The sequence below is a fragment of the Pan paniscus genome, chromosome X (assembly GCF_029289425.2).
Source record: "Pan paniscus chromosome X, NHGRI_mPanPan1-v2.0_pri, whole genome shotgun sequence".
Lineage (NCBI taxonomy): Eukaryota > Metazoa > Chordata > Mammalia > Primates > Hominidae > Pan > Pan paniscus.
This window is the reverse complement of record NC_073272.2, coordinates 80,160,338-80,178,650: the sequence shown is the minus strand read 5'-3', so window position 1 is coordinate 80,178,650 and position 18,313 is coordinate 80,160,338. Positions and strand designations below refer to the sequence as shown.

The 18,313-nt window shown below is 35.8% G+C and overlaps 1 protein-coding gene across 2 annotated transcripts in view; it reads left to right on the top strand.

Annotated features, from left to right (window-relative positions):
- BRWD3 (bromodomain and WD repeat domain containing 3) overlaps positions 1-18,313 on the top strand; it is a 140,016-nt gene that overhangs the window by 78,706 nt on the left and 42,997 nt on the right. For both annotated transcript variants that reach the window (XM_008978138.4, XM_003824424.5), the window contains exons 14-20: positions 926-1,079; positions 4,648-4,782; positions 5,839-5,967; positions 6,928-7,153; positions 10,064-10,231; positions 11,962-12,148; positions 13,474-13,567. In XM_008978138.4, coding sequence (XP_008976386.1) covers positions 926-1,079; positions 4,648-4,782; positions 5,839-5,967; positions 6,928-7,153; positions 10,064-10,231; positions 11,962-12,148; positions 13,474-13,567 — 1,093 coding nt within the window. The remainder of the gene's footprint in view (positions 1-925; positions 1,080-4,647; positions 4,783-5,838; positions 5,968-6,927; positions 7,154-10,063; positions 10,232-11,961; positions 12,149-13,473; positions 13,568-18,313) is intronic.

Sequence of the window (18,313 nt, the reverse complement as noted above, 5' to 3'; positions counted from 1 at the left end):
GTTTATGTGGTTCTCATGATACATTTTACATTGAGTTTAATAATGAATATAAAATATCTTTTTACATTAATAAATAGTTTGAAGTTAATTGTAGACATGAAGTTTGCCTCTGTACAGCCTCTAAGCAAATCTTCGTTACTGTTGATTGACAGAGTGGATGACAGGAACATTGCTGATTCATTTGATATTCTGGTCTTTTGTGACTCAAAGATCTCCGTGTTCTACTGATGCCTACAGAGCCATTCTCTGCCTTAGTTTTTTATAGGTCATTAAAAAATATATCCATTTTACTTTCTACCTTGAGAGTTGTCCCTATTAAATGTCATCATATGTTTAACTTTTTCTCTAATTTTCTAAGGACACTTTTATAATATTTCTCCTACTCAGTAATAAATATCCACTTAATCAGCATTCAGTTTTGTCATCTTCACTGTTGATTGGAAGATACATAATTACCTCTTTGGGACACTACAGCTTCTTTAGGGTATGGTCCTGAAATCAACTATCTTTCCATTAGTTGCAATATAGAAATGACTTTTTCATCATAGTCGCCTATTGATAAAACGTTCATATTTAAGATAATAAATTGGCCATTATGTTTTCATATTTTCTGACAACCAATATAAATATGAATTTTATTTTTCAAGGTATTTATAGATTTCTTAGTAGTTTTTGGTTCTCAAGGAACTATTTACCAAATTTTTGTCATTTTAGGGTCTTTTTTTCTCCCTGAAATAAGCTAATGGGTATTGCCCTATGCAGATATATTTATTTTTTTCTTTCATGAATACTTAACGGTATAGTTTAGGATTTTTAAATCTAAACAGTTGTATACTCCTGGAGAAATTTTGTCATAATTTGCTATTTAACATGCACCTTTGTCAAAAATTTATAAGATATGAATACTGCAAATTGTTTTGTTTAGCAATAATTTGCCATCTGGAGAAGACAAGATCACTAAACTTAAGGTGACTATGGTGGCCTGGGATCGCTATGATACCACAGTTATTACTGCAGTGAACAATTTTCTTTTGAAAGTGTGGAATTCTATCACAGGACAGCTTCTTCATACATTATCTGTAAGTATTTTATTTTTAAAGTAATTAAAATGGTCAAAAAGCACATTATTTTAAGACACAGGAAATTTAAGTTCCAGGTTCCTTTCTATGATATACTATACTAGTCCTTGGAAAAATGATTTTCTGAGAGGGCTCTGTTGACATATCTGTAAAATAGGGATGACACGCGCTATACCTGCTAAAAGCAAGTATGAAATCTTTTCAAGATCTTTTCTAAGTCTGGTAGTTACTCATCTACTATGTTATTGTATACAATGAGGACATATAAGTTATTTTGTTTTTAGCAGGGGTTGGCATTTTTTCATTGTTACCATTATAGGGGTAGAGCGTACCTTATTTCAACAAGGGTATCCTACATAGTCTACCTTTAGTGATTAGTTTATGCAAGGAATAGGGGTAAGAGGAAGAAGTAGGAAAAGAAAGGTCTTTTTTCCTCTTTCAGAAAGTGTATTTGTCATTGTAAGAGGCTGTAGTATTTGTTATGTAAAAAGTTGAAAGGATTAATAGCAGAAATCACATGGGTAGTGTTGATGTTTTTCAGTTTATCATAATACTGGTTGACTTCAGATTAAGCTTAATTTAAAAACCTTATTTTTTGTCTGTTTCAACTATCAATTCATAAGCATTTTAAGGAGAGAATGCCAAATGGTTGCCATGTGATTACACGATAGTAAGTGATAAGAATAGAAACCAATTCTGACTCAACTCAGTTGTCTTTATACTATATCATGGTGTTTATGTATCAGAGGGATGTAAAGTTCTTCTATTTTGCAAATGCTGTTTGAGTATCAGCTATGTGCCAGAAGTGGCTTAGGTGTTAGATATAAATGGTAAATTAGACAGAGTCCTGTCATGCTAGAGTTTATAGCCTATTATGAGAAATAACTTTAATCAGATAAGTGCTAAGAAAGAAAAATGCAAGATAGAATGCAAACTTCTAACAGGGTAACCAAATTTGATATGGGAGGCTCAGAGAAAACTTCCTGAGGAACTGTAGTTTGGGTTAAGTTTTGAAAGATAAGTAGGAATTACCCAATCTCAACTTAAGTGTCAACTCCTTGATTAGGCCTTCCCTGATCAAACAATTCAAGGTAGCCTCCTAGTCTTTGTCTTATTATGTCACCTTGCTTTACTTTTATTAGGTTTATCACTATCTGATATTTTATTGTTATGTTTTCTTGTTTATTCCCTGCCTCTACATGGTAGGGAATCAATAAATATTTGGTAAATCAAATATGTGAGGAGGCTGTGGCATGTTTCTAGAAAGAGGGAACGGCATGTGCAAAGGTCCTGAGGTAGATAGGAGCTGAAAGAAAGCCAATTTAGCTATATCACAGAGAGCAGAAACAGAGTCTCCCCAGATACAATTGGAAAAGTGGACAGGGGCCAGACTAGGATTTTGTAGGCTCTATTGTAACACCAATAGGAAATCATTAAAGGGTTTAAAGCAAACATGAGAGTTTTGCTTTTGAAAAATACCTTTTAATTCTGGTCACAGAAGAGGGAATAGATTGGAATGGGCTAAGAGTGACTGCAGATAGATTATAGGAGTCTGATAGTAGCCAGAATGAGCCAGGATGATAATTTAGATTTGTGTGGTGGTGGTGGAAATAAAAGTGTGCTTACTAAGTACAAATATGGCAGATGATAAATTTTAAGACATTACTGATTCTGACTAGATCTTGTTCCCCATGATCTAGTAACTATGTACTCTCCTAAGGCATGTGACCCCAAAAAAATGAAAATCCCCAGCTTCAAAGTTCTTTTTTTTCCCTAATGTACGTTGAAGTAGTCATGTCATTATCATTAGAGTTTAACAAACTAACTTTATGTTTTGCTGGTTAGGAACCTGAGAAAATATTGGCTATATCAGATTGATTCTTTTAGCAAGGGATTTTGTTATAACAAAGAAATAACTTTTTCTGTAGTCACTGGGAAGAATTTTGGTAAACTTTGAGTTGTGATGGTACTTATCATAAGGGGATTTTTCCTACTAATCTTAACACTACATTTTGAGCCAGTCTAAAGTTATATTTTCTTTCAGCAAGGTGTATTTTTGTCCATAATCGTAATATGGTAGGATACTCTATTCTATTTTTTTTGATAGCATGATTTGGGATAAAATGCACTTTTGAGATTTGCAGGATATGATCATTTTTTTAGACGCTCCTGATGTATAATGTGATGGTGTGTTCTTAAGATAAGTGCAGCTTCAGGATGTTCTCTATGCTTTTCTAAGGCTTGGAGCCTGTTCTTAATCATATACTCTCTAGTCAGGAGTTAAGTCCAAAGAAAATCAACAGTGATCTTAAAGCAGATGTTTGTAAACTTTTCCTTTATGAGGCATATAAGCATATAACATATGTAAACATGTTATGTGTCATATAGACATATAACATGTGAACATGTTATGTGTCATATAGACATATAACATGTGAACATGTTATGTGTCATATAGACATATAACATGTGAACATGTTATGTGTCATATAGACATATAACGTGAACATGTTATGTGTCATATAGACATATAACGTGAACATGTTATGTGTCATATAGACATATAATGTGAACATGTTATGTGTCATATAGACATATAACGTGAACATGTGTCATATAGACATAACGTGAACATGTTATGTGTCATATAGACATATAACATGTAAACATGTGTTATATAGACATAACATGTAAACATGTTATGTGTTATATAGACATAACATGTAAACATGTGTTATATACACATATAACATGTAAACATGTGTTATATAGACATATACCATGTAAACATGTTATGTTATATAGACATATACCATGTAAACATGTTATGTTATATAGACATATACCATGTAAACATGTTATGTTATATAGACATATACCATGTAAACATGTTATGTTATATAGACATATAACATGTAAACGTTATGTTATATAGACATATAACATGTAAACATGTTATGTTATATAGACATATAACATGTAAACATGTTATGTTATATAGACATATAACATAAAGCATTGGTTTTCAAACTTAATTTCTTTTTAGCAGGAAATGTATTTTCCAGATAACATCTTAAATGGAACTCCCAAATGTAAAGTAGATATAGAGCAGAGCCACTGTGCTTTATCCTTTGAATGTATCATGGGACCTACTAAAATACAATTTGAATACCAGTAATAGAGAATAGAGTGCTGGATTGTATTTATCACTGTGTCAGAATTGGGTGTTATTGAAAGATTCTGTTTGTCATATATTCTGTGGCCTTTTAAATAGCCCAGTCCTAAATTCCACTTCAGAGGCCTGGTTAATGAGCTGTAACTGTTTAGACTGTCTTTATTTTAAAAACATTTCTGGGTCTTCTGTTTATTGAATACTTGATAAAATCAGCAGTTTATAAGGAACTCTCACTGAGCTATATTGTTCATGTAGTATCCATGTCATAAATGCTGTTAAATTATTCTGCATAAATTCATTTGAACCTAACTGATAGCACACTGAAGACCTTTTTACCAAATGAACCAAACATTTCGTGTTGCTTTTCATTGTTAATACTGATTTTTATTATAGGGACATGATGATGAAGTATTCGTTCTAGAAGCCCATCCATTTGATCAAAGGATCATACTTTCAGCAGGTCATGATGGGAACATTTTTATTTGGGACCTTGACCGGGGGACCAAAATTCGGAATTACTTTAACATGGTAAGAGACACCTACCTGTATCTAGTTCACATTAAAACCAACTTCTCTCATATAATAACTTGGTTAATTAAAGTATACCCAGTGCAGAGGAACCTCTTGTCATTTGTGTTTAAATTGGTTAAATATTTCAGAGAATAACTCAAGAATTGAGAATAAGGCCAGTTGAGCCTTTCAAGATGACTATTCTTAGGTGTTAGCATTTTCCAAATTCTGTTCCCCAGTCCTAAACTACAGATACTCAAATGTATTAAGCTTTGGAGTTACCACCTAACCAAAATCACAAAAAGATTGATGTTTAAAATGTAATTCTGATTTATGAATTGTAACAGTGACTGTAATACTTGTATCTGCCTCTGGTAAACCTCATATGATTTAGTAATCAGAAAGTTGTTTGGCAAACATGGACTTGGAGATATGGATGTTCTTTAAGATATGTCTCATACAAGCCATGGAAAAATCTGGTGAGCTATCTCTTCTCTCAGAACACCCTTCTATGGTGATGGGACTACTCATATCCACCATTCTATGATGATGGAAATACTAATATCCTCTTAAGAATAATTCTGATTAAACGTTTCTAAATTGTTGGTTGCTCTTTGAGTTTACTTTTATATGCTTTATATAGACCCAAAGCAAAGACAGATCCTCTGTCTTTTATTGGTAAAATTGATTGTGTGCTTTAATTTTAGGATGGTTATTTTAAGACTTCATTGCATTACAACTTAAGATGTGAAGATAGTATCTTGACTTTGCTTAGGTAGTACCTTTGTCATTTTGGTTGCATTTAGTTCTTTTTTAATCTTCACAGTCACTCATTTAGTATTTCATGAGGTATGTCCTTGCTAGCAATGATTGATTTCATCCATTGCAATTTGCCTCTCCCTAATTTCTTTCAGAGATTTACTGTATCAGTAGGGTTCTGGCTGCAGAAGCCAGAGAGAGTACTTTGGAATGTTTGTGCATCACAGAGTCCATGGTATTAGCAAGGAGAAGTTACCGCCTATCTATTATTTGAAAATTACTCTTAAGATGACTTGAGACTCCTCTGAATTTCAGATTGAAGGCCAAGGCCATGGTGCGGTGTTTGATTGTAAATTTTCACCAGATGGAAACCATTTTGCCTGCACAGATTCTCATGGGCATTTGCTGCTTTTTGGTTTTGGATGCAGTAAATACTACGAAAAGGTTAGCATATTTAAATTTTGCTGTAGAGTATAATTTAGGATTGTGTCATTCACAAATTTTGTTTAAAGCCCTCCACTTAATAAGGGCTGTTGTGTGTCAATAGATACAAAATAAAAGAAAGTTGTCTTTCTTAGTAAAGGTTCTCAATTGTGATCTGCACAGCCAAACCTAAGGTTCTGGCAGTGCAGATCACAATTGAGATAAGTTATAGGGTGATGAAGATATAAAAATTCCTTAGGAAATCCTTTTGCTTATATTATAGCTGCCTTCCAGGTATAATAGGAGAGTAATTCTAACACATCACATCTTCTACTTCTCATGAATTGGGAATAAACCGCTGGTGACTGAATATGTTTATTTTCTTAGGTGGCTGTTTTACTATTTTGCTTATTATTGATCCTGTTAAAATACTTTGGGAGCTAACTTAATTGGTCTTTGTGTTTTATTAGCTGTGAATTTGAGAAAGATTATAGAATCTTAGAGTTGAAAGAGAACTCAAGCATTGAGGTCAGCTCAATAATTGCATTAATATCAGGTTTGAGTGCCTTTGATGTGATTGATATTTACCTGTTTTACCATATGTATTATACTTCATCTATCTTCATTTGAATAAAAATAAGCAAGAAAAATGTAATTATATAGGTTTGTGTAATTTTTACAACTTCAATACAAACGCCCAACTATATCTACTGGGTTGTTGCTTTAGTTCTTCTTATCATAATAGAAGAAATATGATATGTCTAAAAATTAATACAGATTATAGGATTTTGTGGAGAAAAGAGAATTACCATTTAGGTAATTCAATTCTCTTCTACCTAAAGGGAATACAGGGCAACAAAGGACTATAAGAGTATGCAAAAGATTCTCTGATTTAAAAAATGAGTGTGCTCAAGGAATGAAAACAAATATTTACTTATAAATTCCCTGTGTATGTTAACCCACTAAAAATCTGTCATAAAGATTCCAGATCAGATGTTCTTCCACACGGATTATCGTCCTCTTATTCGTGATGCCAATAACTATGTATTGGATGAACAAACCCAACAAGCTCCTCACCTCATGCCTCCTCCATTTTTGGTGGATGTTGATGGAAATCCTCATCCCACAAAATTCCAACGGTTGGTACCAGGACGGGAAAATTGTAAAGATGAACAGCTTATACCACAGCTGGGATATGTGGCTAATGGTATGTTTTCTCTAAAAGTAAATTTAAAACATTTTGCCCAATGTTATACATTACTGCTGTTCTCTCTATGATGTATGCCTCCTGCTAAACTCTGGAGTAGGTTATAATATGTTTCATCTTCTGTTACTGTTTATTTTCAGTTGTTTTTACCTTAGCATAGTACTTTTTCATCGTTTATCTCACCTGGACACAGATAAGTGGGTTAGGACAAACATAAGCATCAAGCAGATAATGTATTGACCTATTTCTTTAGAAAACCTTATGTATGTATGAAGCTGTTGTTTTCTATAGTATGGAGTTGTAGTAAAAGCTTTTATAACTGGTGGAATTCCACTGCTTATCGTATTGGTATTTTAGTTTGAGGGTTCATAGTTAATTAAGCTAAGAAGAGGAAACTTTGAAAAACCACAGACTGGCCAGGCGCGGTGGCTCACGCCTGTAATCCCAGCACTTTTGGAGGCCAAGGCGGGTGGATTACCTGAGGTTAGGCATTCAAGACCAGCCTGGCCAACATGGTGAAACCCCGTCTCTACTAAAAAATGCAAAAATTAGCTGGGGGTGTTGGTGCACGGCTGTAATCCCAACTACTTGGGTGGCTGAGGCACAAGAACCGCTTGAACCCAGGAGGCAGAGGTTGCGGTGAGCCAAGATTGCGCCACTGCACTCCAGACTGGGCGACAGAGTGAGACTCTTGTCTCAATAAAAAGAAAACAACCCCTACCCCGCAGCTGGAGGTAGCTATTTACCTATCCTCATGTTTGAAATGCAAAGAGTTATTGGGTGTAGGGTAAGAGGATGTGACTATTTAAAGAACACTCAGTCTTGGGAGATATTGGAAAAGCAGAGATGAATGTGATATATGATAGGAAGATAGTAGAATAAAACATTGGAATAAGCTATTTTCTATCAAAGCAATTTATTCTCTTCTGGTTAGCATATTTCCATTATTTATACTGCCCTGTACCCCCACTTAAAATGCCTTCATATCTTACTTTGGTACTTGTAGGTTGTCTTCAGGTATGAGCTAGTAAGTTACTGATTTGCAAGTAGAATTTCATATCATTGCTAGGGAATTAAGGCTTGAATGGAATGAAATGCTGCACGTCCTTTTATGTTCTTGCTCATAAAGGTTGTAGAGCAGGGAAATGGTATTACACATGTGCTTGTAGTTACTGTGATGATGTCATATTTATTAGCCAAGGAGAAAAGGTGTGAATATTAATTAAATGGGAGATAAACTTGAAAACAAATGAATAAGAAAGTCTAATTTATCAGACTTTATTTCTTGTACATTTCTTGTAAGATCTGATCATTTGGTTACTCTGTCAAATCTGACTAGAGGACAAGATGAAAACCAGGGCTATGATATACTTAAGAGAGAAAAAGATTTAACATTTTCATTCAGAAATAGTCATTAAGTTTCAGTGTATATAAAAATTTTGTACTCATTAAAACACTAAAATGTTATCAAAAGACAGTAATAGTTGAAAGATCATCATTTCGACTTCTTTCAAAAAGGAAATTTTCACAAAAGAAGGAAGCAAAGCATTTTAGGTATCTGTGGTTAAACTTGTTCAAACCTTACTCAAAACTCTTATATGGCATAGCTAGTTGTTCTTAGGCAGCAAACCTGTACAGCATGTAACTGCACTGAATACCATAGACAGTTATACATACAATGGTACATATTTGTATATCTAAGCATATCTAGACAGAAAAGGTACAGAAAAATATGGTATAAAAGATTAAGAATGGTATGACTGTATAAAGCACTTACCATGGAATGGAGCTTAAAGGACTGGAAATTGCTATGGGTGATTCAGTGAGTGAGTGGTTGAATGTGAAGGCCTAGAACATTACTATACAATACTGTACACTTTATCAACACTGTACACTTAGGCTACACTAAATGTATATAAACAATATTTTTCTTTCTTCAGTAACAAATTAACCTTAGCTTACTGGAAACACTTTTTAGGTTTTTTGGTTTTTTGTTTCTTTGTTTGTTTGTTTTTTAACTTTTTGACTCTTTTTTAGTAATACTTAGCTTAAAACACAAATACATTGTACAGCTGTATAAAATATTGTTATATCCCTATGCTATAAGGTTTTTCTATTTTTAAAATTTTTATTGTTTTACTTTTTAAACTTTTTAAAAGTTAAGACACAAACATACATTAGCCTAGGTCTACACAGAGTCAAGATTATCAATATCCCTGTCTTCTATCTCCACATCTTGCTTGTCCCACTGGAAGGTCTTCCGGGGCAATATGGAGCTGTCATCTCTTAGGATAACAATGCCTTTTTCTGGAATACCTCCAAGAGGACCTTCTTGAGGCCGTTTTACAGTGCAATGTTTTTTTAATAATTAAAAGGAGTACATTTCAAAATGATACGAAGTATGGTATAGTGCATACATAAAACAGTAATATAGTCATTTATTACCAAATATTATGTACTGTGCATAATTATATGTGCTATGCTTTTATATAACTGGCAGTGCAGTAGGTTTGTTTATGCCAATATCACCACAAACGTGAGTACTGCACTGCACTGTGAAGGCTATGATGTCACTAAACAATAAGAGTTTTTCAGCTTCATTATGATCTTATGAGACTACCGTTGTATATGTGGTTTATCTTTGACTGAAATGTCGTTATGCAGCACTTGATTGTATTTTTAAAGATGAGAAGGCTCTCATAATAATGTCTAATTTGGGAGCATTGGTTAAGTCAGACACATAAGCTAGTACATCAAAAATATTTACAAATGTTTCATTTGATATATACTTTATTTTACATTTAATCCTGTTTTTAATCATTTGTGTAGAAATTTATAGGTTGTTTTTACTATGTTTAAGGTATACTAAAATGTAAGTAATTTTGTGGCTTTGTATCTGGTCTTATTAAGGTGATGGTGAGGTAGTAGAACAGGTAATTGGGCAGCAAACCAATGACCAAGATGAGAGCATTCTTGATGGAATAATCAGGGAGCTGCAGAGAGAACAAGACCTGAGACTAATTAATGAAGGAGATGTTCCACATTTTCCAGTTAATAGAGCATACTCTCTTAATGGTGGTAAGTATTTTTATACTTGTAAAGGGTGTAGTTTATGTACTGTAATTATTTTACTTTTACCAAATAATTACATGGAAAATATTTTACATTTATAAACAAAAACTTTTTTATTAATTTACAATTTTGATATCAGATATATCGAAGTCTCATAATCTCATCATTTGTGGATAAAATGACTTAAGGTCTCCTGAGAAATACAGGTGATGCATTTTAATACACTGTCTTCTTTTTACTCAGTAATTTATCTGTAATCTTTACATTTGTTTTAAGAACTGAAGTGCTACAGTAAGTCTAGCCCTTTTGTAGAGGAAACAACCTATATAGTTTTCAAAATTAAAACTACCTTAAGTTTAGAAATTACTACCAATTCCTCTTTTGTGGAGAGGAAAGCAGAATACCATGCTCTTCTCTTGAATAAAAAAAAAAAAATACACTGAAGACAAGAAGCACTCTTAGGGAATACAGATGGAGCTTCTGAATTAACTTTTATAATAGTTTGATCTTAATACCAGTAGAAGTTATTGTATAATTAATTATCTTAAAATGAATATTCTATCCTTAAATGATATTAAAATGATATTCTATCCTATCTTTTACATTAAACGTGCCAGGGCATCTGAGTTTTATATAAGTTTTAGCTTGTATCAAGAGCTATCAGTTTTATTTTCAAATGTAGTCATCTTATGAGATTTTTCAGATTTATTTCTTTTCATATATTTGTAACTAGAGTCATTTATCTGTGTAACATTGCATTTTAGATTCCATGGAAATCAATAAGGTGATTTAAATTTGTGGTGATTCACAGGGTATTTTACTCATTTCCTGATTTCTTCAATATCTCATAAAATTAAAATAGTTCATTTAGGTTACTTGAACACCTAACTCAGATAAGCTTTTCTGAACCTAGAACAAGATGACAAGTGGGCTGATAATCCTATCTATCCAGGCCCTTTATTCCTGAGACATAAAACTTTCTCAGAACCCTGATTTAAATATCCATTAATGAAATCTGTATTCTGTTGTACCGTCAATACTAGGTTTCTGTGGACAGATTAGAAATGGCATTAGTCAAGAGACCCCACTGACTTCTATTTGTAATATTGATTTGTTTTGAAATTTTTCTGACATTTAACAGTTGGATGTTTCAGTTTCCATTTGTGTTTTATTTGTAAATATAAGAAAAATAACATGAACCTTTCTGGAGTATTAAAAAGTAAAACTTCCGTTACTTTGTTTTCTTTCTTTCATTGCTCATCAATCTTGAAAATGAAATTTTGATTTAAAAAAATATTTATTTACACTTTGAATCTTAACATTTTTGAAAGTTTTATTGATGTTTTATCTAGAAACACTGTAATGGAGAGAACAAAGATAGAATTTAGCTCAAAAAGCTCCTTCCTGAGCTAGTACTAATAAACATTTGTAAATCTCCAAATCATGTTGAATACATTTTTTTATATTCATTGAGCATTTAGTAGACGTCAGATGTGAAACTACTTTGAAAAAAATTAAAATAATTATAGAAATTTTAAACATTTCTCAATAAGAGTGCCTGCTTTGTTTATAACAATATGAAAAACACAAAGGAGGGTACAGAAAATATAGAACAAAGGGATAGCAATTCTTACAGCAGTACTATATTTGAATCTACTGTTTTATTTAGAGCTCTGTTCTGGAAAACTATGGTGCCTTTGCTCACAGAGTGATAATTTTCCTTGTTTTTGTTTTAGCTCTGAGAAGTCCAAACATGGACATATCTTCTTCCCCAAACATCAGGCTTCGAAGACATAGTAGTCAAATTGAAGGTGTTAGACAAATGCATAACAATGCTCCTCGGAGCCAGATGGCCACTGAAAGAGATCTCATGGCGTGGAGCAGAAGAGTGGTGGTCAATGAACTAAATAATGGGGTTAGTAGGTGAGTCAATAAGGTAACATTTAGAAAAACATTTAAAGCTTTATTCTTAGGAAGTGAATTGAAATGTACTATGTTAGCCTAGTAAATGAGGTATTTTAAAATATAGTTTAGTCATGCATTAGTTTTTCCATATTATTCCAATGAGTTCACTCCGTAACAAATAATGATCATCTTCAGCTTTGTGCTGAATGCTTTGGGGAATATTGAAAATGCAAAACATTATCTGTGTTCTGAGTTTATAGCCTAGATTAGAAGAAAAGAATACAAGTAGTATTAAGAACTCATGAGGTCTTACATAATTAAATATGTGAGTGATATATGGACCCTAACATTGGAGCAGCCTGGGAGTACAATTATTTGTTAGATGCTAGTGCTTAGAGTATCTTTAGAAATGTCATTTAGGTAGGCTTCATTGGGTGAAAGAATTTCATTAGGATTAATTTCAAACTTATAATCCCTATTCATATTTGTAAACCCTGACATTTGCTGTAATAATAACTTTCAGATACTCCACAGCAACTGGAAATAGATTTAGAAAAGAGAAAGGACATTTACAGAGAATATGTACAATTCATTTTAATCAAGTATCTTCCTAACCAAGCCTTTTACCAGATCAACCAACAAATAGCAAAATTAATTTGGTTTCTCCTTTTCTTCTGCTTTCTGCTATAAGAAGGCAGCAGTGATAAGAAAAAAAAAAAAAAGACATAATTAATGTCTTTGGAGTAAATGATTATTTACTCAAAACATAGAAAGCAGAATTGAAAGCAGGGACTCAAAGATATTTGTATACCAGTGTTAAATGTGGCATTATTCACAATAACCAAATGGTGGAAACAACTCAATTGTCCACCAACAGATGAATAGATAAACAAATTGTGGTATATGTACAAAATGGCATATCATTCAGCTACAGAAAAGAATGATGTTCTGATACCTGCTACAACGTGGATAAACATGCTAAGCAAAAGAAGCCAGAGACAAAAGGACAAATATTATATGATTCCACTTATATGAAATATCTGGACTAGGCAAATTCATAGAGACATACAATAGATTAGAGGTTTTCAGGGGCTAGGAAGAAGGAGAAAATGGGGAGTTATTGCTTAATGGTCACAGAGTTTATCTTTGAAGTGATGAAAAAGTTTTGGAAATGCTGGTAATGGTTGCACAACTTTCTGAATGTAATTGATGCCACTGAATTATATGCTTAAAAATAGTTCAAGTGGCAAATTATATGTTTAAAAGTATTTTTATTATCTGATTCTTAGATGATTGGTTTTCTTCTTGATTTTCTGTTACTTTGACCTTTGACTTGTTATTAGGGTACAGGAAGAATGTCGAACTGCAAAAGGTGACATAGAAATCAGTCTTTATACAGTTGAAAAGAAGAAAAAGCCATCTTACACTACTCAAAGGGTAAGTATAGTTTTACAATACTTTGGGATACACTATTTGCAGATATTTGTAGATAATAGGCTTTTGAGAGGCAGCAGTTGTGTGTTAAGAGACTATTTTAATAGGTATCTGCATATAGGGAACCTACTTTTTGAGCCACAAATTGAGATATATGATTATTATTAATAAGAACAAAGTTACAAGTCGAGTGTCCCCCCAAATCTAGGACATGTGGTCATTGTAGGTATAAGATATTTGTATTAAAATAACCATTTTTATATGATCAAAGTAGAACCTTAAATATATTACCAGATCACTAATTAGAATGTAAAACAAATGATCCAGATATCCTAGGCCAGAGATTGGCAAACTATAGCCCATGGGCCAAATCAGTTCTGCTACCTATTTCTGTTAATTTTTATTGGAACACAGCCACGTTCACTTATTTATGTCTTGTATATGGTTGCTTTCAGGCTGTAAGACAGAATTGAATAGTTGTAACAGAGATTGTATGACTTGCAAAGCCAAAAAATGTTTACACTTTGGTCCTTTGCAGAAAAAGTTTGCTGATCCCTACCCTAGACCCATTCCTGGCTTACCAAATCATTTAGGAGCAAAATATGATCTGTATATTGTGATGTACTATAGAAAGAAACTGCTAAGCAGAATACTCTCAGGTACACCAAATGTATAGTTTTGTTCCCAAATTTAACCATAATTTCTGTAGAGTGTGGTAATTTGAAGAGTCTAGGATGATTTTGATGTTGTTAAACCAATCTAGGTAATGGACCCTGAATTTGCATTTTTTTCCATAATTGATAAACAGAAATTTAGGTAAATATCAAATGGATATCTGCAAATATTAGATCATTTTGATGTTTGCTTTCTTAACTTTTATTGTTAAGAAATTAACTTTATTGTTTTGTTAGTTTATTTGCTGTTCTCTGGTAAGTTTTTTTTTCTTTAAGAGATTTTGAATGACTCAGAACACTGATTTTTATTCATGTTTCTTACTAAGCTGATTTTATCAAACATCAGACTTGGCTGAGACTAATGGACAGGGTACTTAGGTCTGTAGATATTTTTACTTAGGTTGAAAATGTGAAACATTTACATACACTTTTAAACTTGTTGGCTCCTGATTACATTCTAGGATTGCAGCTTAGCTAAATGGAATATCAATAGTAATGTTTTATATTTGTAAAGGTTAGAATAAAATAGTTTTCACTTCAAATTTTAATCATTAAAAATTAAATCTCTATTTTGACCTGTTTACTAAATGAACATACTGCCAATTCTTGTTACAACTACAGGTAAGTTATCCATAGTTACTCAATTTCTCTTCTTCTATATTGTCCGCAAATAGTAGAAATAATCCTCAATGGGATATAAGGGATTAAACATGGCATGAATTTGTGTGTGTCTATGTGCCTTTGACGAAGAATCAAATTCTAAAATATTTGAAGAGATGTATTCTGAGCCAAAAATGAGTGACCAATGGTCCGTGGCACAGCCCTCAGGAGATCCTGAGACTCTGTGCCTGAGATGGTCGGGCTACAACTTGGTTTTATACATTTTAGGGATACATAAGACATCAATCAATAGATGTAAAATGTACACTGGTTTGGTGCAGAAAAGCAGGACAACTGGAAGGTGGGTGGTGGGCTTCCAGGTCAGTTTCCAATCCAAGATTTTCTGACTGGAAATTGGTTGAAAGAGTTTTTATCTAAAGACCTGGAATGAAGAGAAAGGAATGTCTGGAATAAGATAGGGGTTTGGGTAGCCAGGTGTGGTGGTGCATGTCTGTAATCCCAGCTACTCGGGAGGCTGAGGCAGGAGGCTGAGGCAGGAGAATCGCTTGAACCTTGGAGGCCGAGGTTGCAGTGAGCCCATATCACGCCATTGCATTCTAGCCTACGCAACTAGAGTGAAACTCCGTCTCAAAAAAAAAAAAAAAAAAAAAGATGAGGGTTTTTGAAGACCAAGATTCTTATTATGCAGATGAAGCCTCCAGGTAGCAAACTTCAGAGAAAATAGGTTGTAAATGTTTGTTATCGGACTTAAAAAGATGCCAGACTCTTAGTTGATTCTCCCTTGAAGGGGGTCCTCTGCACAATGTAGGTTTTCCCCCACAAGAGACAACTTTGCAGGGCTATTTCAAGATATGGCAAAGAAACATTTGGGATTAAAATATTCTGATTCCCCTCTTTATCTGTCATGTGATGCTATGCCAAAGTCAGGTTGGAAAAGTAAAGCCATGTTACATAGAGTTAAATAAAACCGCTCTGATGGGACCCTATGGTTTGTAAGGCATGACTCCCCAGACCCTTGAGATAGGAATTTGAGCAAGAGAATAACAAAAGAGCAGAGTTTAGATTTCAGTTCCAAAAATTAAATTGTTACTTTTTGTATGTAGATTGTTTTGAGTCCTTTCCCTTCTGTTGTTAGAAGTAATCTAAGATTTATTATTTCATTTATTTTTATTTATTTATTTATTTTTATTGATCATTCTTGGGTGTTTATCGCAGAGGGGGATTTGGCAGGGTCATAGGACAATAGTGGAGGGAAGGTCAGCAGATGAACAAGTGAACAAAGGTCTCTGGTTTTCCTAGGCAGAGGACCCTGCGGCCTTCCGCAGTGTTTGTGTCCCTGGGTACTTGAGATTAGGGAGTGGTGATGACTCTTAACGAGCATGCTGCCTTCAAGCATCTGTTTAACAAAGCACATCTTGCACCGCCCTTAATCCATTTAACCCTGAGTGGACACAGCACATGTTTCAGAGAGCACAGGGTTGGGGGTAAGGTCATAGATCAACAGGATCCCAAGGCAGAAGAATTTTTCTTAGTACAGAACAAAATGAAAAGTCTCCCATGTCTACTTCTTTCTACACAGACATAGCAACCATCCGATTTCTCAATCTTTTCCCCACCTTTCCCCCTTTTCTATTCCACAAAACCGCCATTGTCATCATGGCCCGTTCTCAATGAGCTGTTGGGTACACCTCCCAGACGGGGTGGTGGCCGGGCAGAGGGGCTCCTCACTTCCCAGTAGGGGCGGCCAGGCAGAGGCGCCCCTCACCTCCCGGACGGGGCGGTTGGCCGGGCGGGGGGCTGATCCCCCACCTCCCTCCTGGATGGGGCGGCTGGCCGGGCAGGGGGCTGACTCCCCCACCTCCCTCCCGGACGGGGTGGCTGCCGGGTGGAGACGCTCCTCACTTCCCAGACGGGGCGGCTGCCGGGCGGAGGAGCTCCTCACTTCTCAGACGGGGCGGTTGCCAGGCAGAGGGGCTCCTCACTTCTCAGACGGGGCGGCCGGGCAGAGACGCTCCTCACCTCCCAGACGGGGTCGCGACCGGGCAGAGGTGCTCCTCACATCCCAGAGGGGGCGGCGGGGCAGAGGCGTTCCCCACATCTCAGACAATGGGTGGCCAGGCGGAGACGCTCCTCACTTCCTAGATGGGATGGCGGCCGGGAAGAGGCGCTCCTCACTTCCTAGATGGGATGGCGGCTGGGCAGAGACGCTCCTCACTTTCCAGACTGGGCAGCCAGGCAGAGGGGCTCCTCACATCCCAGATGATGGGCGGCCAGGCAGAGACGCTCCTCACTTCCCAGACGGGGTGGCGGCCGGGCAGAGGCTGCAATCTCGGCACTTTGGGAGGCCAAGGCAGGCGGCTGGGAGGTGGAGGTTGTAGCGAGCCGAGATCACGCCACTGCACTCCAGCCTGGGCACCATTGAGCACTGAGTGAACGAGACTCCGTCTGCAATCCCAGCACCTCGGGAGGCCGAGGCTGGCGGATCACTTGCGGTTAGGAGCTGGAGACCAGCCCGGCCAACACAGCGAAACCCCGTCTCCACCAAAAAAATACGAAAACCAGTCAGGCGTGGCGGCGCGTGCCTGCAATCGCAGGCACTCGGCAGGCTGAGGCAGGAGAATCAGGCAGGGAGGTTGCAGTGAGCCGAGATGGCAGCAGTACAGTCCAGCTTCGGCTCGGCATCAGAGGGAGACCGTGGAAAGAGGGAGAGGGAGACCGTGGGGAGAGGGGAGAGGGGAGAGCATTTCATTTTTATTTTAAACAACTCTCTCCTGGACCTAGTTTTGTATTTCAGAGGTGGGGGATTGGAGATTGGACTAAATTTATTCTAAAGATACTTTTTAGCTCTTAAGAATCTTAAGAATGCTGTTGATGAAAGAGTCAAACTCTATAAAATATTTGAAGAGATTTATTCTGAGCCATACATGAGTGACCAGTGACTGGTTGCACAGTCTCAAGAAGTAGTCCCGAGAACATATGCCTAAGATGGCCAGGCTACTGGTTGGATTTATACAATTTAGGGAGACAAGACATCAATCAGTACATGTAAGACAGTACATTGGTTTGGTACAGAAAGGCAGGACAACTCACGGGGGTGTGACGGAGGAGGTTCCAGGTCATAGGTGGATTCAAAAATTTTCTAATTAGCAATTCGTTGAAAGAGTTAAGTTATTGTCTAAAGACCTAGAATCAATGGAAGGAAATGTCTGGATTTAGATAAGGAATTTTAGAGACCGAGATTCTCATTACGCAGAAGAAGCCTCTAGGTAGCTTTTTTTCACAGAGAGTAGGTTGCAAATGTTTCTTTTCAGACTTAAATAAAAGTGCCAGACTTTTGGTTGATTCTCTCCTGGATCAGGAAAAAGGCCTGGAAAGAGAAAGGGATTCTCTACAGAATGTTGATTTTAAGACAGCTTTACAGGGCTATTTCAAGATATGACAGAAACATATTTGC